Genomic DNA, 18,837 nt, shown 5'->3' on the forward strand with positions numbered 1-18,837 from the left:
ACGTATATAATTAATATTTTATCTATAACGGTGTCCATAATAACGTATTATATAATCCTTTGTTTATCTAAATTCCTTCGAGAACCACCTAGAACATTCTGAGGAAACACCTACAAATATTATGGTAAGTACCTATGGTATATTATTATACTATATAGTGTGATATATAATATGTTATGTACAACTATATAATATGTATGTTGTAAAAGCCCAAATATTTATAATGAATTAAAGTCAACTGGCGCTTGGAGTCGAAACAAAATATCTATATATGGGGTGATACACCAAGCATGCTCACCCCTCATTTTCCTTTAATCATGAATTTATTCAATTTCTGATTTTTGAAATTTTTAATATACTCTTAAAGACCTTATTTTCAAATTCTAGAATTTTTTTATAGTTACCGAGTTTTTAGTTCTTTTTCGATTCAAGTCCCTATTTTACTGTAAATTATTTAGTGGATAATTGTCTTCAAGTGGAAAATGGAGTGGTTTATAAATTATTAAAATATTTGTACTAAGGATAGTAGTCCTTAAAAATTGTTTTACAAAAGTATAAAGAAGTTATAAGTTATAATATTAGATTTCGTGTTCATTATACTAGGACCATTTGAACCAAATATAAATGTTGATAAATTAATATTAATCACTACAATTTTCAAATCACAATTCAACTCATATGTTTCAAAGATTATTTTGAAGAAAAATAATAGAGAGAGCATGCTTGGTTGCATCACCCTGTGTATTGCGTTTTTCTATAGGTACCTAGTACCTACTTTATATAAGTTGATATATGGATTTCAAATCGGGTAATCGTAATATTACATCTGTCAATATTAATTAATTATCACAAAATTGTAATCCTCCGTCACAGTGTTAATAGTTTTAACGAAAAACAACGATATTTTTATTCGAAATCAAAACGCGAGTATCACTGTAAAAAAACAATTCTTGGAAGTCTCTTTACTATAGATTAGGCGTCGAGTGTTTACTGAATGCCCACGCTTTTAATCCCGTTATCCTCAGTTTGATTTTCATTTGGCTTAATGACATACGTATAAAAAAAAATATATATTTTGCCAAGCTTTTTTCTGTGACAGGACAATTACAAAATAAAATTTGAAAAATATACAATTGTAACGTGTTAATATTACGAGAAACATGTTTTATACGTACTTGTGCAATGTAAGCTAATGGTTAAATATAGTTTATTATATGTTACAGACAGGATGTGGATTGATTTTTATCGTGGTTACAGATTTAGTAACAATAAAAAAACACACATGTATTTTTTTTCTGGCCTATTAATTATATAAAAAATATATATAACTTTCAAATTGTCATGGAATGCGAAGTGGTATTATAGTTGTATTGATACAACGTATAATCTATTCAAAACAATTGTTTGAAATAAATTAATAATAAAATAAAAAAACTAATGGAGGACGTACCAAATATTGACCATATTGATGGTAAATCATTCATTGATTCGATTAAGTATCCTATAATTTCGTATCTATTTAAAATATGTTTGTTTTCAAATATTTTATAACTTGTTATAATTTAAGTGCGTATATGATGAACGTTACCATTTGATTTGTTTAACTTAAATATATTGTTTTTAAAATAAATTTTTCTAGTTAACACTGTGTCTGAAGAAATAACTAAAATATATGGAAAAAATGGTAGAAACAAATTTAAAAAGCTAGTGAAGAATGAAAAAGTTTATTCAAAGTAATGCGCTATAATCAATTTTATCATATTAGGTATATGCCTCAACTGTAACGGAGAATTTTTACTAAATTATTAGCATTGATAAGTTGAAAGAAGATATGGAAATATTAGCTGACAAATCAGAATTTGATGAACTGTTAACTACAGAAAAAGCATATTTTGAAAATGAAGAATCTTTTAATTCAAACCGCCGTAACGGACACGTCATGTTGACTGGTTTCAATACGATGTATTCAAGGAGTTATATGGCAACTGTGAAATCGATCCACGGCATAAACAATGATGATAACGTTTATCAATACGAAGTACAACTTAATTCTAATGGGCCGATGCGTATTGGATGGGCCACTCAGAAGTGTACGTTTACCGACGACCTGGGAGTAGGTATTTAACGTAATATTCCAATGATGAAAATGTAATTTATGTTAAGAAAGTACCAAGCTATATGGGTTCATCGATGATGATTTATTTTAATAAAATGCATATTTTTTTACACGGTTACACATTATTCTAGGAGAAACAGAAAATTCGTATGGTTTCGATGGTTATAATTTAGAAAAGTGGAGTATGTCCAATGGTGCGAAGTACGGTCGAAAATGGAGAGTCGGAAATATAATCGGTTGTACTATTGACTTAAAACACAATACTATGGAATTTTTCAAGTATTACTATTAAAATTGTACTATAATACAAGTTAAATAGTGAAGCCGGTATTTAAATTAAATAGGTATTCAAATAATAATATGGAGAAAAAGTATACAACACAAGTGGTTCATTGTTCTTTCATTGGTTTGTTACGATATTTTAATTTTTAAGTTAGACAAATAAGTATGTAAAAATGTAAAATACTAATATTTGAAAATGCTCTAAATTCACTTAAAAATTATAATATCGTAAGCAACTAATGAGAGAATACAGATAATGTTCTTACATTTATTTTTTAAGAGCATTTTGAACTTCAATATCATACATTAATAATCTATCACCGCTTAATAATATAAATGTCATAAAAAATCAAGGTATATAGTTTCATACACAGATAATACTTTAACCTTTAAGTTTGATAAATACTCAAAGCACTATCATATTGAAGCCAACAATACAAAATTGGTTTTGATGAACTAAAAATGAACAAATTTTCTATAATATGCCGTACACTCGTACGATAAGATGGATGTCGATTGGTTTATGATACATTTTCGGTTTAATATTTTATTCCCGTAATCACGTAGGTACCTAACTAGTCAAACACAAATTAGATATAAACTGTATAGGTATACTGAAATCAAAAAATAGCTGCTTTGTATTGTGTGTTAAGTATTATACTTGTAGTTTTTAAAAACACACACAATATTGCAGTTGTCATTTATATATTTTTTTAGTAATGGTCAATCACTTGGTGTAATATCTGACGAGTTATTAAATGAAGGTAACTTGACGTATTTTCCTACATTAACTCTTTATGAAGAAGAAAATGTGGTTGTTAATTTGGGTGGAAGACCATTTAAATTTCCAGTGTTAAAATCCAAACCTATAATTGATAGTCCAACAGCACTAATTAACTATTTCAGACGACTTGAGAAAATTATGAACTCCTTAATCGAAAGCCAAATCAGTCTAAATAAAACTAATGTGAGTTCTATACTTTTATATTGGAAATTGTTTTTAAAACGCTAGTGACTAAATATTTTCAGACGAAGAATAGTTTGAAACACTACGATAAAATAAAAATTAATAATGTCATAAAAAATATATTGTTTCGTCAATTTGAACATTTATTGAAGAATCAATTTATTATAGATAGCTGTTTTATATTATTCTTAAGTAATTTGAACAAGAAAAGTCCTCAAAAGCTAATCATTTTTTTTGAATTGATGTGGGAAATCGTATCTGTAAGTTATATATTTTTAACTTAGTATTTTATGGTTTATAAGAATGTAATAAATTGTTAACAATCTTATACTTTACACGTCATAATATTACGCATTTTCTCACATTGTATTAAAGTCAAAAATAGCTAATTTATAAATCTGAAATATTTGATTGTCATTAGGTACACTTACTACAACTAATATGTTATTTTAGATTCCGAGCGGAGCTTCGCTTATGATTTGGTACCTAGTGAATTTGTGATGTGTGTGTTTTATTTTTGTTTCTGACGTCGCCTTCTAGGGCAGAAAATGCTTCAATCTCTAACTTCGAATGAGATTTTTGGTTGCACATTGTATCTAGTTGGCTGCAATTAATAATTACATTCGACTGAATCTCAGAGTTAATTTCATGCGAATTACGTTTTGTTTTGAACTTTATTACTCTATCTTTATTCACACATATGGTACCTATTTGAAATTTTCAATTGGGTATAATTATAATGATCGAATTAAAAATTTAAAGCCGGGGTTGGAATGTTATTTTTATTTAATTATGCTTATATTTTTGCTGCTTTCGAAATTTAGTTTTCTTGTGTATAAATACCCTATTCAAGGACATAGGAGAATAATCCTCCTATACTGTTGTGTCAAAAGTTCTTAGTTATTGAGGCTGTTTTTATTATTTTGGGATTTCTACTACTTTGAACGAATTCTTGACAATGCAGTGTTTTATGTTTATATAAATTGAATAATATGACGTGTTTACTAATTTATTTTAGTATATGGTTAAAGCCTTAAAGGTTTAACTAATTAAAATGTACAGTAACCATAAAGTTTTCCAATTGCCTAGAAATATAGAATGGTATCCATCATGAATTATTTAATATTTTGTCTGCTTTGTGAATTTAAATGTACGTGGAGGAATCAATTTGACGTATCACATCAATCAACAGTACTCAAACTTTTAACTGCAATTTGTCAAGAAACCAACACTAGAAAAGAGATAATTGTAAATATTTTTTTCGACAAGATTAAGTACGTACTATCATTTTAAACTAGATAATATAATATTTTTCACACTTTAAAAGTTGTATGTCTCGAAACAAAAAACTACATTAGGCACCACACTTAATTATTTTATAAAATTGTGTTTTTCGTTTCTCAAGTAGAATATTACATTATATAATGTTATGCATAAGTGTCAATTATTGTACAAAAGAACTTAGGAAAATTGTTAAATTAAAAATGAATGTATAATGTATGTAATATTATGTAACAGATTATATAAGTACATTGTATCGTCTTTGGTAGGTAGTATTTGATTTAGGTATTAATTATAGTTAACATGTGGCTGATAATAATATATTCTACCAGCAATTTAATCTATTTTTAGCATGCTTTTAGATTTATCAACATAAAATATTGTTTGAAGTGTAGGGAAGTTTTTTACTATTAATCAGTGACATAATTTATTTCCATACCTATTATTAACAATAATTTAAATACAAACTTTTTCATTTTAAATCAAATAAACCTTACACGGAGAAACAGAAATATAATTATAACAAAAATAAAATAAAACAACGTGATTGAATCATTAAATCTCAAATTTCAATAGTTCGAAGTTAAGGTCAATGTTACTAAGATCCACTTCATCATTAGTGTTCTCATTTTAATCACTCAGAGTTGAAGAAAACATAACAAAATTCTAGATAAATAATAAATGTGATTAAAATCTGAAGTCTGGTTCCCAATGATTGCTAATTACTGCGAATAAATAATTGGATGCATATTTACATTTTACAATTGTAGTAATTCATGGGTTTATTCGAGTTATTAATTATGAACAATACAAAAGTTAACTGTGGTACCTACTAAATGCTCAGTTTTCTTATTGTAATATTAAATAAATGATTAACATCAAACAATAATATTGTTAGTTATTATGTAATACTGTTTTAGTAAATGTATAATTTCCATTATAATTATATTAGTATAAAGTAGCGATACAATATTAATATCAAAATATAATAAAGATTGATAAAATTTTGTTTATTAAAATCATAACTATTATTTGTGACCTTTTTTTGTATTTTTCATTAAATTATGCTACTATACCAACTTAAATAACACATGAATATTGTACATTTTTTCGTTCATCTAGGATCAGATTAGACAAACATCATTCTTAAGACTAGACTATACCTAGACTATACCTAGACTTAGTACCTATGTCCTACAGATTTATGATATAGTACACCTGAGTAAGACTAAATAGTGTAAATTCTCCATACCTGGGTGATGGGGGTGGATTGGAGAGAGTATACTTAGGACTGTGCATGTTGTCCAGTTTTCTTCGAACCTTTGCCAATATTATTTGCAACAATGTCCGGTTATACTATATATTAGATAATACTTATTAATTTTCAAATATACTTTTGAATTAAATATTTAATTTGAAATTACCAGTATAATATAGGTACACCGTACACAGAGCAATATTAATCTCTATTTATTTAAATCCGAATATTATACCTACAATATGGTTTATGTTATAATTTTATTTTATTTTTATCATCGAAGAGATGTATGAGTTAAACTTTATGATTAATAATTAATAATTAAATAACAAAAGATCACATTGAAACAATTTCAAATTAAAATGACTAATATAACAAGAATATAATAATAGAAACGTTAAACTTCGTGTTGTAAAATGATTGTCCGATTTTAATAATATGCTGTTGCTTTGGTGTTGATGATAAAATAATGTCTTGACAGTTCATGAGTCATTATTTTTCTATCTATGTATAATATACCACTATATTTACTTGTCATGAATGTTGATGAAAGTATGAAAATCTTTTTCAGTTTAGAATACTTCTACTGTTGACTTAGGTATAATATGTTCTTTATTCATCATCATCAAATTTAAAAATAGTAGTTTTTCGTTCTGACTTCTAATATAAGTGGTTTTTTTGTCTCAACAACTCACAATACATACAGGAAAATTCAGTACAATAAGTTTAAATCATACAATTATATCCGCGTATTATATTATTTAAATATTTATAATGTTCGACCCGCGGCATTTAATAATAGAATATTTCAGGTCATAACCAATATTATATTTTATCTATTTATACACTAGTGACTAGTCACTAATAGATATATATGTAATTATTAAGATTTTGTTTTATTTAAAATTATTCTCATGAAATATGTACCTACGAATTGTGCGTTACATTGCATGAATATGAAAAACCTGGACATTTATTGCTATTTTACAATGTCCATTTTACTAAAGTATAATATAGCTACGCATTAGATACATTAATACATTATACATACACGGATTACATTGTTCAGCAAATAAAATTATTCTCACATAACAGTAATTGTCTACAATATGCATTAAAAAAATAATTCATTTTATAGATTTGCTCACTTTTTGCATATTATATCTCCGTCCGATGAAATGCTCGAAAAAATGATACCACGCGTATATTGGAGTATAGAAAATGTAGATTTGAAGGAAGATATGGAAAAAAAATTAGTTAAAAATTTCCCTCGAGATTATAAGAAATGTAAATCGTCTTATAACGAAGCGAGTGAAAAAATCAAAAAATTATTGAATCGTAATATATATATATTAATAATACTTATTCACAACTCATATTAATTACATTTAAATATTATTTTAATCAAACAGAATTAGAGAAACTTCAAATAATATTTCTTAAAACCTTACTAAATGACAATGATCAAACTGACACTGTGGTGAGCTCCAGAGTTCTATTTAGTAGACGATTTCAAAGTTTTACCCAAGAAAATATGATTTATTGGAGGGTAAATATTATTTTTTTTTACTTATTATGGTTGATATCAATGTATTATGATATTTTTTTCTCTGAATTTTATTGAATCTTACCAGATTTAGTATTATTCAAATATTTTCAATCTTCAAATTTCCAAATTAACTACTTACGATGTTGATTGTTATATATAACTGATATTAATATTAGTTGACAATACTATACGAAAATAGTATGTTTTTTTATTGAAATACAAATTAACTTCAATATTTAGATTATATTTATCATTGAAATCCTATTTTATTATAATGTTTTCCATTCGAGGGGGCCTTTAAACTCTAAAGCAGGGACTTCACAAAATTCATATTATCTTCCAACAAGTTAATTAAATATTGATTAATTGATTAATATATAAGTATTATACATCAATGAGTTGACTTTGGTTTTATTTAATTTTTTACATTTAACTATTATAAAATTCTTTTGAAAGGGATGACCGCAGTATTATAAGTAATCTTTAGAAATTAAAAAAAAATATTTATGAATATTATTGATATTTATTGGTAATTTATAAAATATAAATGATCATTTCAAAATAAAAATATTTGCAATCATACGTTATAAATTATAATATATTGTGATTTAAGTGCCTTAAATAGTATATTTTAAATTTCCTTATATTGTCTAGAATGATCCTATTTTAAAATTACCGGGTCCGGTATTATTGAGTACATTCTTTCGTATGTCTTTTCTATTACGTGAACTATGGACTGAAGAACTAACAGCCGGAGAAGACTTAAGAATACACCCAAATATATTTTATTTGGAAAACTACAATTTTTTTGGAATTGAAAGAATTGGAGGCACATTTTCGTTTTTGAAAAACACATATAATGAAAATATTAAATCGAAATTAGGACCTCCGTTCGACAGCCGAAATGATGATGATAACGAAAGTAATATTGTTACAAGTGATGTATTTAATTATGGCAATAGTGACCAGATTTTTGGTAACATAAATACAGTGTCCTTTGTATATTTATTGATCCCAATTCAATTTTGGTTAATACCTATAAATATATACTACAGTAAATATTTTTTATTTTGTTCACGCAATATATCTAAAATATATTGAATTGTAAAGTTGTAATCAAACTTATCAAACAAATAAACAAATACATTTTGTGTACGGTAGATGGTAGGTAATCGTTTTGTATTTGAATGTTAAATGGGAAGACTAAGTAATAGTTGGTATGTAGACTTAATATTTTTTATTATAAATTTGAAGGAAAATTATGATTGCGTTTAATAAACGATTCCGAGTAGTAGCTCTATAAGCGTATAACTTATAAGTTATATTATATTAGTTTTTCCTTCTTCATACAGTTGTAATCTTTGAATCTATAGCTTTAGGTTTTAGCCGTTTTTTAGCTATTTTTTTTAAAAAAAATGTTTTATTTTATACCATATCTTTGAAGGAAAAATGTTTGTAAATTACACTACCCTGCAGAATTTATCCAATAAATACAATTCATAACATCTATCATAAGCAATGATAAATATTATAATTGTCACTCACATACCTACTTTTGCGTTTTTTGCTTAAAATTGTATAAATTGTATAGAGTCTAAACAATGGACTATATTCTTTAACGAATTATATACTCTCTTAAAAAAAAAAAAATAATGAACATAAAAAGTGTTGGTTCCATTAGTGTTTTATACTACAATGTTGTTTAGTTAATCACATTTAAAATTGTAATGATATTAAATTAATGTGCTTTTTTGCATTTTTTGCATTATTTTTATTTTACATTTTACATCATATTTTACACGATATTTTGTAAAAAAAAAAATGTTGTTTTCTATTAGAATTGAATTTTTTTTTCATTGATCTTGTCACGTTGAAATACTATAGTCTAATTTGTTAATATTTTTCATAATTTTTGATATCAAAAGCTTCGATATTCGTCGTTAATTTTAATATTTTCATGTATAAATTCGCATTCGATAAAAACATACTTCTCTCCGTTTTCCGTGATTTATATTTTTTTACTGTAATCCTACAGGCCACGCACTACTGTTTTTTTCCGTTTGTGTAGTTCGAATAGTGCACACGTAGGTACCTAGTGAAGTGTGGGGCTTAAAACGGATACTGTACCCTGCAATGGCATGAAAACTGAGTAGTTTGATTTTTGATCCTCACTCGTTGTTCCAAATAAGTAAGACATAAATCGAACACTGAACATCAAAAATGAAACGTTTATACGGCGAGTGTGGTTCTTAAAGGTGAATAAAATAGCCAGAACTACAACAACGTTGTTCACGGGAAAATAAAACCGTAGTGTGTGACTTGCTTAAATAATATTTAATAACTGAATTAAATATTAGTCAAATTGTTTAGTATTTTTTTACAACACGTATAAATTGTAATTGCGTTGACTTAAATACTTAATGTTACTTTTATGCGCAGTTTATACTTTTAAATTTAATTGATTTAATTTGATACACTACATTTCAATCCTGTATTTAATTACATTTTAAAAATCAAACAGTAATATTAGTCGAATGTTTTAAGGGTATTTAAAATAATATCTCCAAAATATTTTATATCCATTTCATGTTCAATATTTTTCAATTATATTATATTATATTATCCCGTCATTAAATGTCAAGTGTAAAATTAATCATGTGAGATGTTAATTAAGCTTTCTTTGCGAGTAACGTTAAAACATTCAAAAGGATATTTCTTCGATACTTTTTGATTTACCTATATTATACTTATAATAGTCATATAGCATTATATGATTTTTGTTCAAGTCGATGTTGAGGATGAAATGATAGAAATTAATTCGGCGGCTGGTTTGATTACCGTCTTAACAAGAATCATTAGGAATACTGAAGACAGAAATGCAAATATCCATATCGCCGACGCTGTCATGAATAGAATATTGTCATTTGATCATTTGCCTACCAACAAAATGCATGTATTTTCTGTGCTGCTGAATAATATAATGTGCTTATATCACGTAGCTAGTCATAGACAATTAATTGAAGTAAGATAATATGAACGCAACATGTCATATCTTTAAGGCGTCGTACGAGTTACACGTTATTAATAATTTTTTGTCATTTTTATTAATATAATATATTCTTACAGTATGTAGCCTTCAAAGACAGATTAGTCGATTTTTCGATAGATTATGCTCTAATAGATTATGAATTAAAAACTTCCAACGAAAACGTGGACGCGTTAGAGCAAACCCTTAAAGTATTATTTTGTTTATACATTTATAAAAACATATACATTTATTGACATATTGAAAACAAATTATGCATACATATTTGTTTAGGACATTGAAAAAAGGGTATGTTTATCCATGAGGCATGTAGCTTGGTTGAAGAGTTTGATATTTGTAGACGCAAATGAACAAATTTTAGAATGGATTCTCTCTATCATTTCGAACACAGTAAAATATTGTTCGGATATTGAAGACGAATTGTTCAGATTCGTCCCAGAATTTTATATAGATAACCTGATGGGGTTAGCTGTTATATTACCTGATTACACGAACGTAATCCAGAAGTTTGATGCTATTATAGTTGGTAATATTACGAGTGTACAAAAACACGTTAGAGTAATCGTAATATCGATTTATTATTTCCCATAAAATAAATGTGTATTATTATTAATCAATATTTGATAATGACTTCTTTCATCACAAATATTGAAATATGTAATGTTGCGTGTTAAAAAGAACCCAGCCAATATAATTATAATAAAAAAACAAGTTAGAAAAGTTGTAATATAGAGATATTAAATACATGTTTTAATTTTAGCTAAAAAATGGTTAGCCACGTTAATTGCTGAATTACTACTTGACATTTTCAATGATCTTAGAATTATCCATCCAAAAACTAGAGAATTAATTGTACAAGGAGTTACCTTGTATTTGACTAATCCTCAATCAGTTGATATTCTCCAAGCAGTAGCAGAGAGATCGTAAGACTTAATTATATTACTTAACAATATCCTTCTTAATTGAATCTATCAAATATTTGAAAAATTGTTTTGATTTTTTATACTATTATGATGTATATTGGTGTATATTAAGGGTAGTAAGGCTGGCCAAGTAAGTGATATTTGTAACTCAGTTGAGTAAAGTATTTTTAACCTAACTGTATTAAAATTAAGTTGATAGATATTTTTAATACATTAATTGAGTTAACAGTCAGCTTAACTTATATTGTATAGGGCTATTGTCTTTATACGAACAACTAATGTTACCCCTGTATTAATATTTATTAGTACAGTATGAATACAATATATTAGTTTTTATTTATAAATATAAATAGGAAATATTTTGTAAATATACCTTATTTTTTTTTCTGATAATATTTTCTATATTCTGTGAACTTATAAATGAATTATAAACTGAAAACCATTATGAAAAGGATAATGAAAAATATTTTCTGGATAGTTCAAAAATTCAAAATTAAATTCATTGGGAATATAGAAAAAATATGAGATGATGTTAAGATTAAATTTGGGGCAAATTAATTGAGTTAAAATAAAATTAACTTACCTTTTAACTTAACTTTCAACTTGAACTTGAACTTGTTAATGCCCACATTTGGACTCGCCTCTATATAATATATTATAGCATATTATCAAATTACGAATTAGTTCAATATTATTTTGTTTTTATTAGATTATGAGTTTTCTAACGAATTCCAACAGGTACATTATGAAATTATATCGTTGTTAAATTAATAGTCTCTGTTGAATAGTCCTGTTGTAAATACCTTGATTTGTTTATAAAATATTTGTAACCTTTTTTTCCGATAAATATTGCAAAAGTTAATTACGATATAAATTTCTAAAAAAGCGGTTAAACGTAAATATGAAGAAAAAAAACGAGATTTAAATTAGAATGGGAAGAGCTTTACTTTTTCATTCAGTGTTTCATAGTGTTTGATACAAGCAGAAATATAAATTAATTGTAACGACCATGTACTTAAACTTTAATTTCTATTTGCCGACTTTGAAGAACGATTTCAAGACTTAAAGGAATCAAAACCCTCATTTGGTTTTTCAAAAAATACATTTTTAGTTGATGTCGTTGAAAACGGATGTTCAATATCACATCCCATATGTCACGAATAAAGTGGATCTCGAATTATTACTCTTTGTGTTTTTAGAAGATGAAGGTCTTAAACAGTTAACAAACGTCCCTTTGTATTGGAATTTTGGAAGCATTTTTCTATTTTAAAATATCCAAATATTAGAAACTGTGAGGTAAAATTGATATACATTTTTAGTACCTATGGCATATTCATATGAATTGCTGCTTTATTGAACGATGAAAATAATTAAGTCGAAAATATATCTTTCAAATTTGACTGATGATCATCTCCCAGAATTACTAAGAACTGTTCTTACATCAATGCAACCGAATCTTAAGAAGCTTACTAAAAAAGCAGATACGAAAGAAGTATCACGCAAGCAAATTTAGCTTAACGTTTATTTTTTTATTTATTACTCATATTAATTTATTAAACATTTTTGTTTATTAATCTATAGTCTATAACCTTATATCTATATAAAAAAAATATTTTATTTTATTTTTATAAATGTATACGAAAAAAAATTAAAATTTTAGTTTTTGTAAATAATACGTGAGCCGCAGATTGGCCCCCTCTGTACTATAGCTTATACCTATATCATGTCATTATACATGGTGTACATGCAAATCAAAATATGATACATAACGATGAGATGTTTATATTTATTTTTTTTAGACGGTTGCGTGCGATCAAATCAATTTTAAAACCAACTGAGCGAAAAATGTGGATCAAAACTAATTTAATATTGATGTTAATTTGGTACGGTTCCGGATTTGCATTTCGTTATGTACAACCGCCTCATTTGAAAAATAAACACATCTCTACACAAGGAGTACTTGAAGAAATTGTGTTTTCTAACATGGGCTCTGGTTATAGTTTTATAACTTCCTTGTAATAGGTAGTTATAATTATTGTGTTTTTTTTCTCGACAGTAAGACCACCCGCTACCGTGTTACAAAATGACATACGAATGGTTATAGCTTACGACAAAGAAACTGCGTCCAATTTTATCAACAACTCTTTGAATTATCTAAACTGGGCTTTTTCCGAGTTCATAAGTTTATTCCAAGAAGTATGTACGATTGTGTTGATGATGTTCATATATTAAATTTGTAAGTTTAATTTTATACATGAAACTAAATACTTGTCACTCTTACAATGTCAATAGGTAAAAGATATAAACGAAAACAATTCTCTTGTTATTTCGCCAGAAGAAGTTAACAAGCTAAAAATGTGTGGTAAAAGTTTTATTTACACTGTAACATTATTACGTGTTATTGAAATGATGGTTCATTTTGACCGTAATATAATAATTGACCAAGAAGGATCACTTGGCAGAGTCTTTCAGGTTGCGAAAAATATTAGAATTTTTTTCTCAAAATATAATGCATTACGTACATAATGTAATACATTAGTTGTTTGTGCTTTTCAGTTAATATGTCAAATTCTCAATCGTATAAAGGCCTCATCTTCTACGTTTAACAGAATTTCGGAATCATCGTTACCGCATATGGAATGTGTACATAAGTTTACAATTCTTGTAGCTACAACTGGTGTTTTGTTATCTATGTTAGATGGTGAAATAAATAAAAAAGGTAAATAAAAAAACCTCATACTCATAAACTTTATATTTTTGAAACTTAACTAGTTACGTCTAAAATATAATATTAATTATTATTATGTTATTTTTAATACTCAAACGCTTTAGAAAAACCGTAGATTTAATTTAACGTTTTTAATTGTTTGAGCATTTCTATAATATTATAGTTTGTAACACAGTACTTATTATTTGTTATTTACAGTGTTTATATAATTTGTTCTAACCAAAATAATCGTTTAATGAATTGTGATTACTTATTTAGAATTGTATCTAAACAATTGAAAAACTACAATACATTCAACAAATTATTACAATTTAAGTAGGTAGCTGTTGTCCCTTCTATATTTAATAAATGTTGTATAATGTATTATGATTATTGATTAACAATGTTGTAGATGAAATAAGTTTAGAACGAGGTTTAGAATAAGTAAAAATTAAAAATTTCGATTTTATCAGCATAAACTCAAAACTAAAAATACCATGACCTAAACATTTTCTTAAATATTTAAATAACTTATGCAACCTTATTAATTACAGAAGAAAATGTTGAGAGATCTAGTAATATTTCCAGTATTCCAGAAATTACAGATGTATTAATTTCAGATCCAAATTTTAATTTGGCATCATTGGACTTTATTGTATTACCAGCAGTCGAAAATGATGAACCATTTTCCTTGAGTCATTGTAAATAATATTTGTATTTGAAAGTATTTATAATTATGTTTTAAAACAAAACTAATTTTTAGAAATATTTAGTTCCATAGTTATATTATTATTATATTATTATTCTTTCTTTTTATTAAACAAAAGTTTATTTACAATCTGTAATTTATTTACAATAAGTAAATTTGGTAACTAAAACTAAGATTTTATTACATGAATTACGCCGAGGGAAGTGTCCACTAGCGTGGAAAGCCTATGGCTTGAGAGTGGGGAGAGAGGTTCTTAGTTATTTAATACAGGTGGCGGTTCGAGAGGTCTCGATTTCAGTGTCTTTAATCGACGCGAACGGTTATCTTGGATGAATTCGATGGCAATCAGATACTAGTGGATTTGTATGGTTAACTGATTTGGTGTGGGATATTTTCATTTTGAGGCTATTTCAATTCTTAGATCTTTGTGTAATAGTGCAGCCATGGCGTTGATATTCTTTGGCGAAGAGAGATTGATTGGAAGGTCTGGATGACGTAATATTAAACATTTTTTGTTTTTGGTTCCCTTAATTACATTTTACTATCATTAAGTACATATAATAAAATTACCTACCAAGATTAATAAATCTTCTGTATTATAATATCATGATAAAGTTAAATTTAAATAAAATATATTAATGTAGGGGGCGGGCCAATGTTCATATATTTACTTTTGGAGGTTTGAACTAAAGAATATTATAGCAACTTTATATTAAGGACAATTAAAGGTAGAGAGAGAATACCTCAATTAATATCTCTAAAACCAGGCATGAATTAAAATAATAGCCTTACAAATTTTACGGTTTTTAAATATTTGAACAAATCTATTATGTTTATATCAGTATTGTTTTGTTAACTAAATGAGAAAAAAAATGTATATCTCCCCGGAAAATCCGGCCTTGTTTATATTATATTATATATTTAAATTATCTTCTATATAGTAGGTACCTATATACAGTATTTCCCTAAAGAATTTAATATACCTTGTATAAACTGATGGCGTAATAGATATTACATTACTTCCACCATTTTATAACAGTAAATCTTTGCGGGACACATTATATGGTTCATTATTAATTCAATATTGTTTACTTTTATAATTAAATATTCGTTAATTATGTTTTGCAGACTACAGTACATATTTAATTTATAATGTTGAACATATTCTGTCTCTATAGATAAAACTTATTTCACTCAAGAAGAACTTAAAAAAGTTGGTGATATGTACCAACATTTGGATTGGTACATGCGGCGCCATAAATCTATGGCTTCTAGCATAAATGAGGAAGATTTGTGTATAATATGTTATTCAAATAAAAACAATGTGACTTTGAGACCGTGTAAACACCAATGCTGCAAGTGAGTTCAAGTTTATATTATAGTCAACTTAATAGTTACTATATATAGTTCATAATAGTTATGAAAGTAGTAAAAATTGTACTCAATACTCATTATAACTTATTACAATTATTTTAATATATTATGGTGTTAATGTGTTACAATACCGAATAATACGTTTGCAGAATACATTAAATGCGCGAAAAGTCATGTGCTTAACAGCTTAGTTACATAAATTAATACTACCATAGTACCATGCAAATTAATTTATCTGCAAAAATGTACAATCTGCATGTTAAAAATGCTACATTTTTTATGAACTAAGTGGCACATAATAAGTCTCTGTGGGATATATTGCAACATTGGGGATTTGTCTATTTAATACTATTTATCATCTCTTTTGAAAGAGAAGGCGTTTTGGGAATCAAAGTTTCCCGAATAAAATTATATAATGACGCCGGTTGCCCGCAGTGCTGCCAGTCAAATAATTGCGATAAATTAATCTTACGATCATACCTCGTTTTAAAATGTTGCTGGTACATTATGCATAACTATGATTCCTTATACAATAAGGTATTTATTTCTCTTTTTTTATAGTTCTAACTTCTAATCTAATTATTATGTACAATGCACATACATTTTAAATATTATAAAACGTTTCAATAATAATTTTATTTTTTAAATACTTATGTTCTATGAATATCTTACTCATTAAGTACACGTTTTTATTTAGTGTAAGTTTGGGCTTACAATATCGATTATTATACCTATAAATATACAGGTGATTCACCAAGTATGCTCATCACCTTTTTCTTCTCCGACAACGCAGTTAATCAATTTTTTGTACTACTTTAGGAGTGTCTCGTGGAGATACAAACTTCTGTTTTTCGAATGACTTTGACCTTTTTATACAAATAATTATTTAGTGGAAAATTTTTTTAAAATTTGTCCGTATCAAAACTAAAATTCAGACGAGAGGTTTTTGAATTACTTAACTATGTGCTCTTAAGATAAAATGTCCAATAATGGGTTTGAATGATAATAGGGCAATGGTTATTTGAAAATTTAGAATTTTTTATTAATCTATCAATATTTATAATTTATATTAATGATTCAAATATAGTTAATACCAGATCCAATGTAACATATATTTTATATTCTGTAAAACCATTTTTAAAGGCTAGTATCCTTGAGAGGACGTGGCCACTATTATATTGTCTCCGTCTCACAAGTGCGCAAAAAAGCAAATTTTATGCTCAATAAATCACTTTTAGCTCCGTTAATTTAAAAATTAGAGTGAATTAACCTCTTATAAAAAGGTAAGGTTATTAGTTAGAGCATTTTATAGGCATTTTATAGGCTTTTTATTATGTTTTAATTTTAATGCAAGTTATGATTATTCTAAAATTGTGAATTGTTTGTACATCTTAAAGTACTCATAACTCGCTTTAAAACTAAAATATAGTGAAAAGCCTATGAGATACCTTAGGTGCCCTAGATAATAATCTTAAAATTGTACAAGAGGTCAATTCACTCTAATTTTTAAACAACGGATCTAAACGTGATCTGCTGGGCTTAAAATTTGCGATTTTACGTATTTGTAAGACTGAGACAACACACAAGGGTTCCACATGTCACATCCTAATAATAATATTAACATTTTAATAACTAGAAAACAATTAAATTACATTTTGAATAAAAAAAATTAAAAAAATTTTCTTCTTAATAATTTAGTAAGTTCAAAATGGGGGTTTTATTTGAAAAACTAAAGTTCGTTTCACCACAAGAAACTCCTTAAGTAGTGGGAAAAATGTTAAAATATGGTCTTTAGGCATGTTTAAAAATTCCAAAACGCAGAACTTATTTAAGAAAGAATGGGGGACAACATGCTTGGTGAACTACCTTGTATATAAAAATGTTTTACAATATACATTTATAATATTTTTTCCCATGCAAAGGTTAAGTATTCAGTATTTTTTATTACTGATATTAAATTCATAAAATGTAAATAAGAATTAGGGTAATCGTGATTTTATCTTGTCTTTTAATTTGAACATGTATTAATGCAAATTAAATGATTTATTTCAGATTATGTATAAATCATCACGTACTTTATTCACGTGTTTGTTTTTACTGTAAAGGAAGAATTGAATCAGTGGTTGATGCTAATAATTCGTCGATTGTAATACATGATTTCGGTACTGAACCCCCGCCATTATTGTGATCTAAAGGACTCAATTACAGAAAAATATTATAAATATACATAAAATATATAATAGTTATTTTCGAATAAACAACTGAAAATATGTATATACTATTAAATTAAAAACTTAGGCATTTACGTCAACTTATGAACGATAAAACAATCCAGCTACTTTCCATTTAGTGGTATTAAATAATTAAACTATTGCAGGTTAATAAAAACGGTGAAATACAAAACCTTAATTTATCAACCTTTAAAAACGAAAACAAACTCATTGAATTACCCTTAAAAGTCGATTTGACAAATGCAATGCGAATTTTAAATATATGCTATAACTTATAAATAAGTGATTGATCATTATTTTATAAGTACAGAATGGTTTCATATTTTTTTATTACTGATAAATTAAAAAAAAAAAGTAAATTAAAATGTTAAATAATAATTTCCATTTTTCTGAA

The 18,837-nt window shown here is 26.5% G+C and overlaps 2 protein-coding genes across 2 annotated transcripts; both read left to right on the forward strand.

Annotated features, from left to right (window-relative positions):
* Positions 1 to 1,437: 1,437 nt before the first annotated feature.
* LOC111031780 lies at positions 1,438 to 3,605 on the forward strand. Its single transcript, XM_022311866.1, has 4 exons — positions 1,438 to 1,496; positions 1,689 to 1,733; positions 1,810 to 2,073; positions 3,083 to 3,605. The coding sequence occupies exons 1-4, from the start codon at positions 1,438 to 1,440 to the stop codon at positions 3,408 to 3,410; spliced, it is 696 nt and encodes a 231-aa protein (XP_022167558.1). The 3' UTR covers positions 3,411 to 3,605.
* Positions 3,606 to 6,440: 2,835 nt separating this feature from the next.
* LOC111031781 (E3 ubiquitin-protein ligase RNF123-like) lies at positions 6,441 to 18,734 on the forward strand. Its single transcript, XM_022311867.1, has 14 exons — positions 6,441 to 6,456; positions 7,317 to 7,453; positions 8,108 to 8,375; positions 10,240 to 10,475; positions 10,580 to 10,690; positions 10,773 to 11,025; positions 11,260 to 11,422; positions 13,222 to 13,415; positions 13,479 to 13,618; positions 13,715 to 13,894; positions 13,979 to 14,141; positions 14,684 to 14,830; positions 16,017 to 16,197; positions 18,265 to 18,734. The coding sequence occupies exons 1-14, from the start codon at positions 6,441 to 6,443 to the stop codon at positions 18,398 to 18,400; spliced, it is 2,325 nt and encodes a 774-aa protein (XP_022167559.1). The 3' UTR covers positions 18,401 to 18,734.
* Positions 18,735 to 18,837: the final 103 nt, after the last annotated feature.

This window comes from Myzus persicae, unplaced genomic scaffold (genome assembly GCF_001856785.1).
Source record: "Myzus persicae strain clone G006 unplaced genomic scaffold, MPER_G0061.0, whole genome shotgun sequence".
NCBI lineage: Eukaryota > Metazoa > Arthropoda > Insecta > Hemiptera > Aphididae > Myzus > Myzus persicae.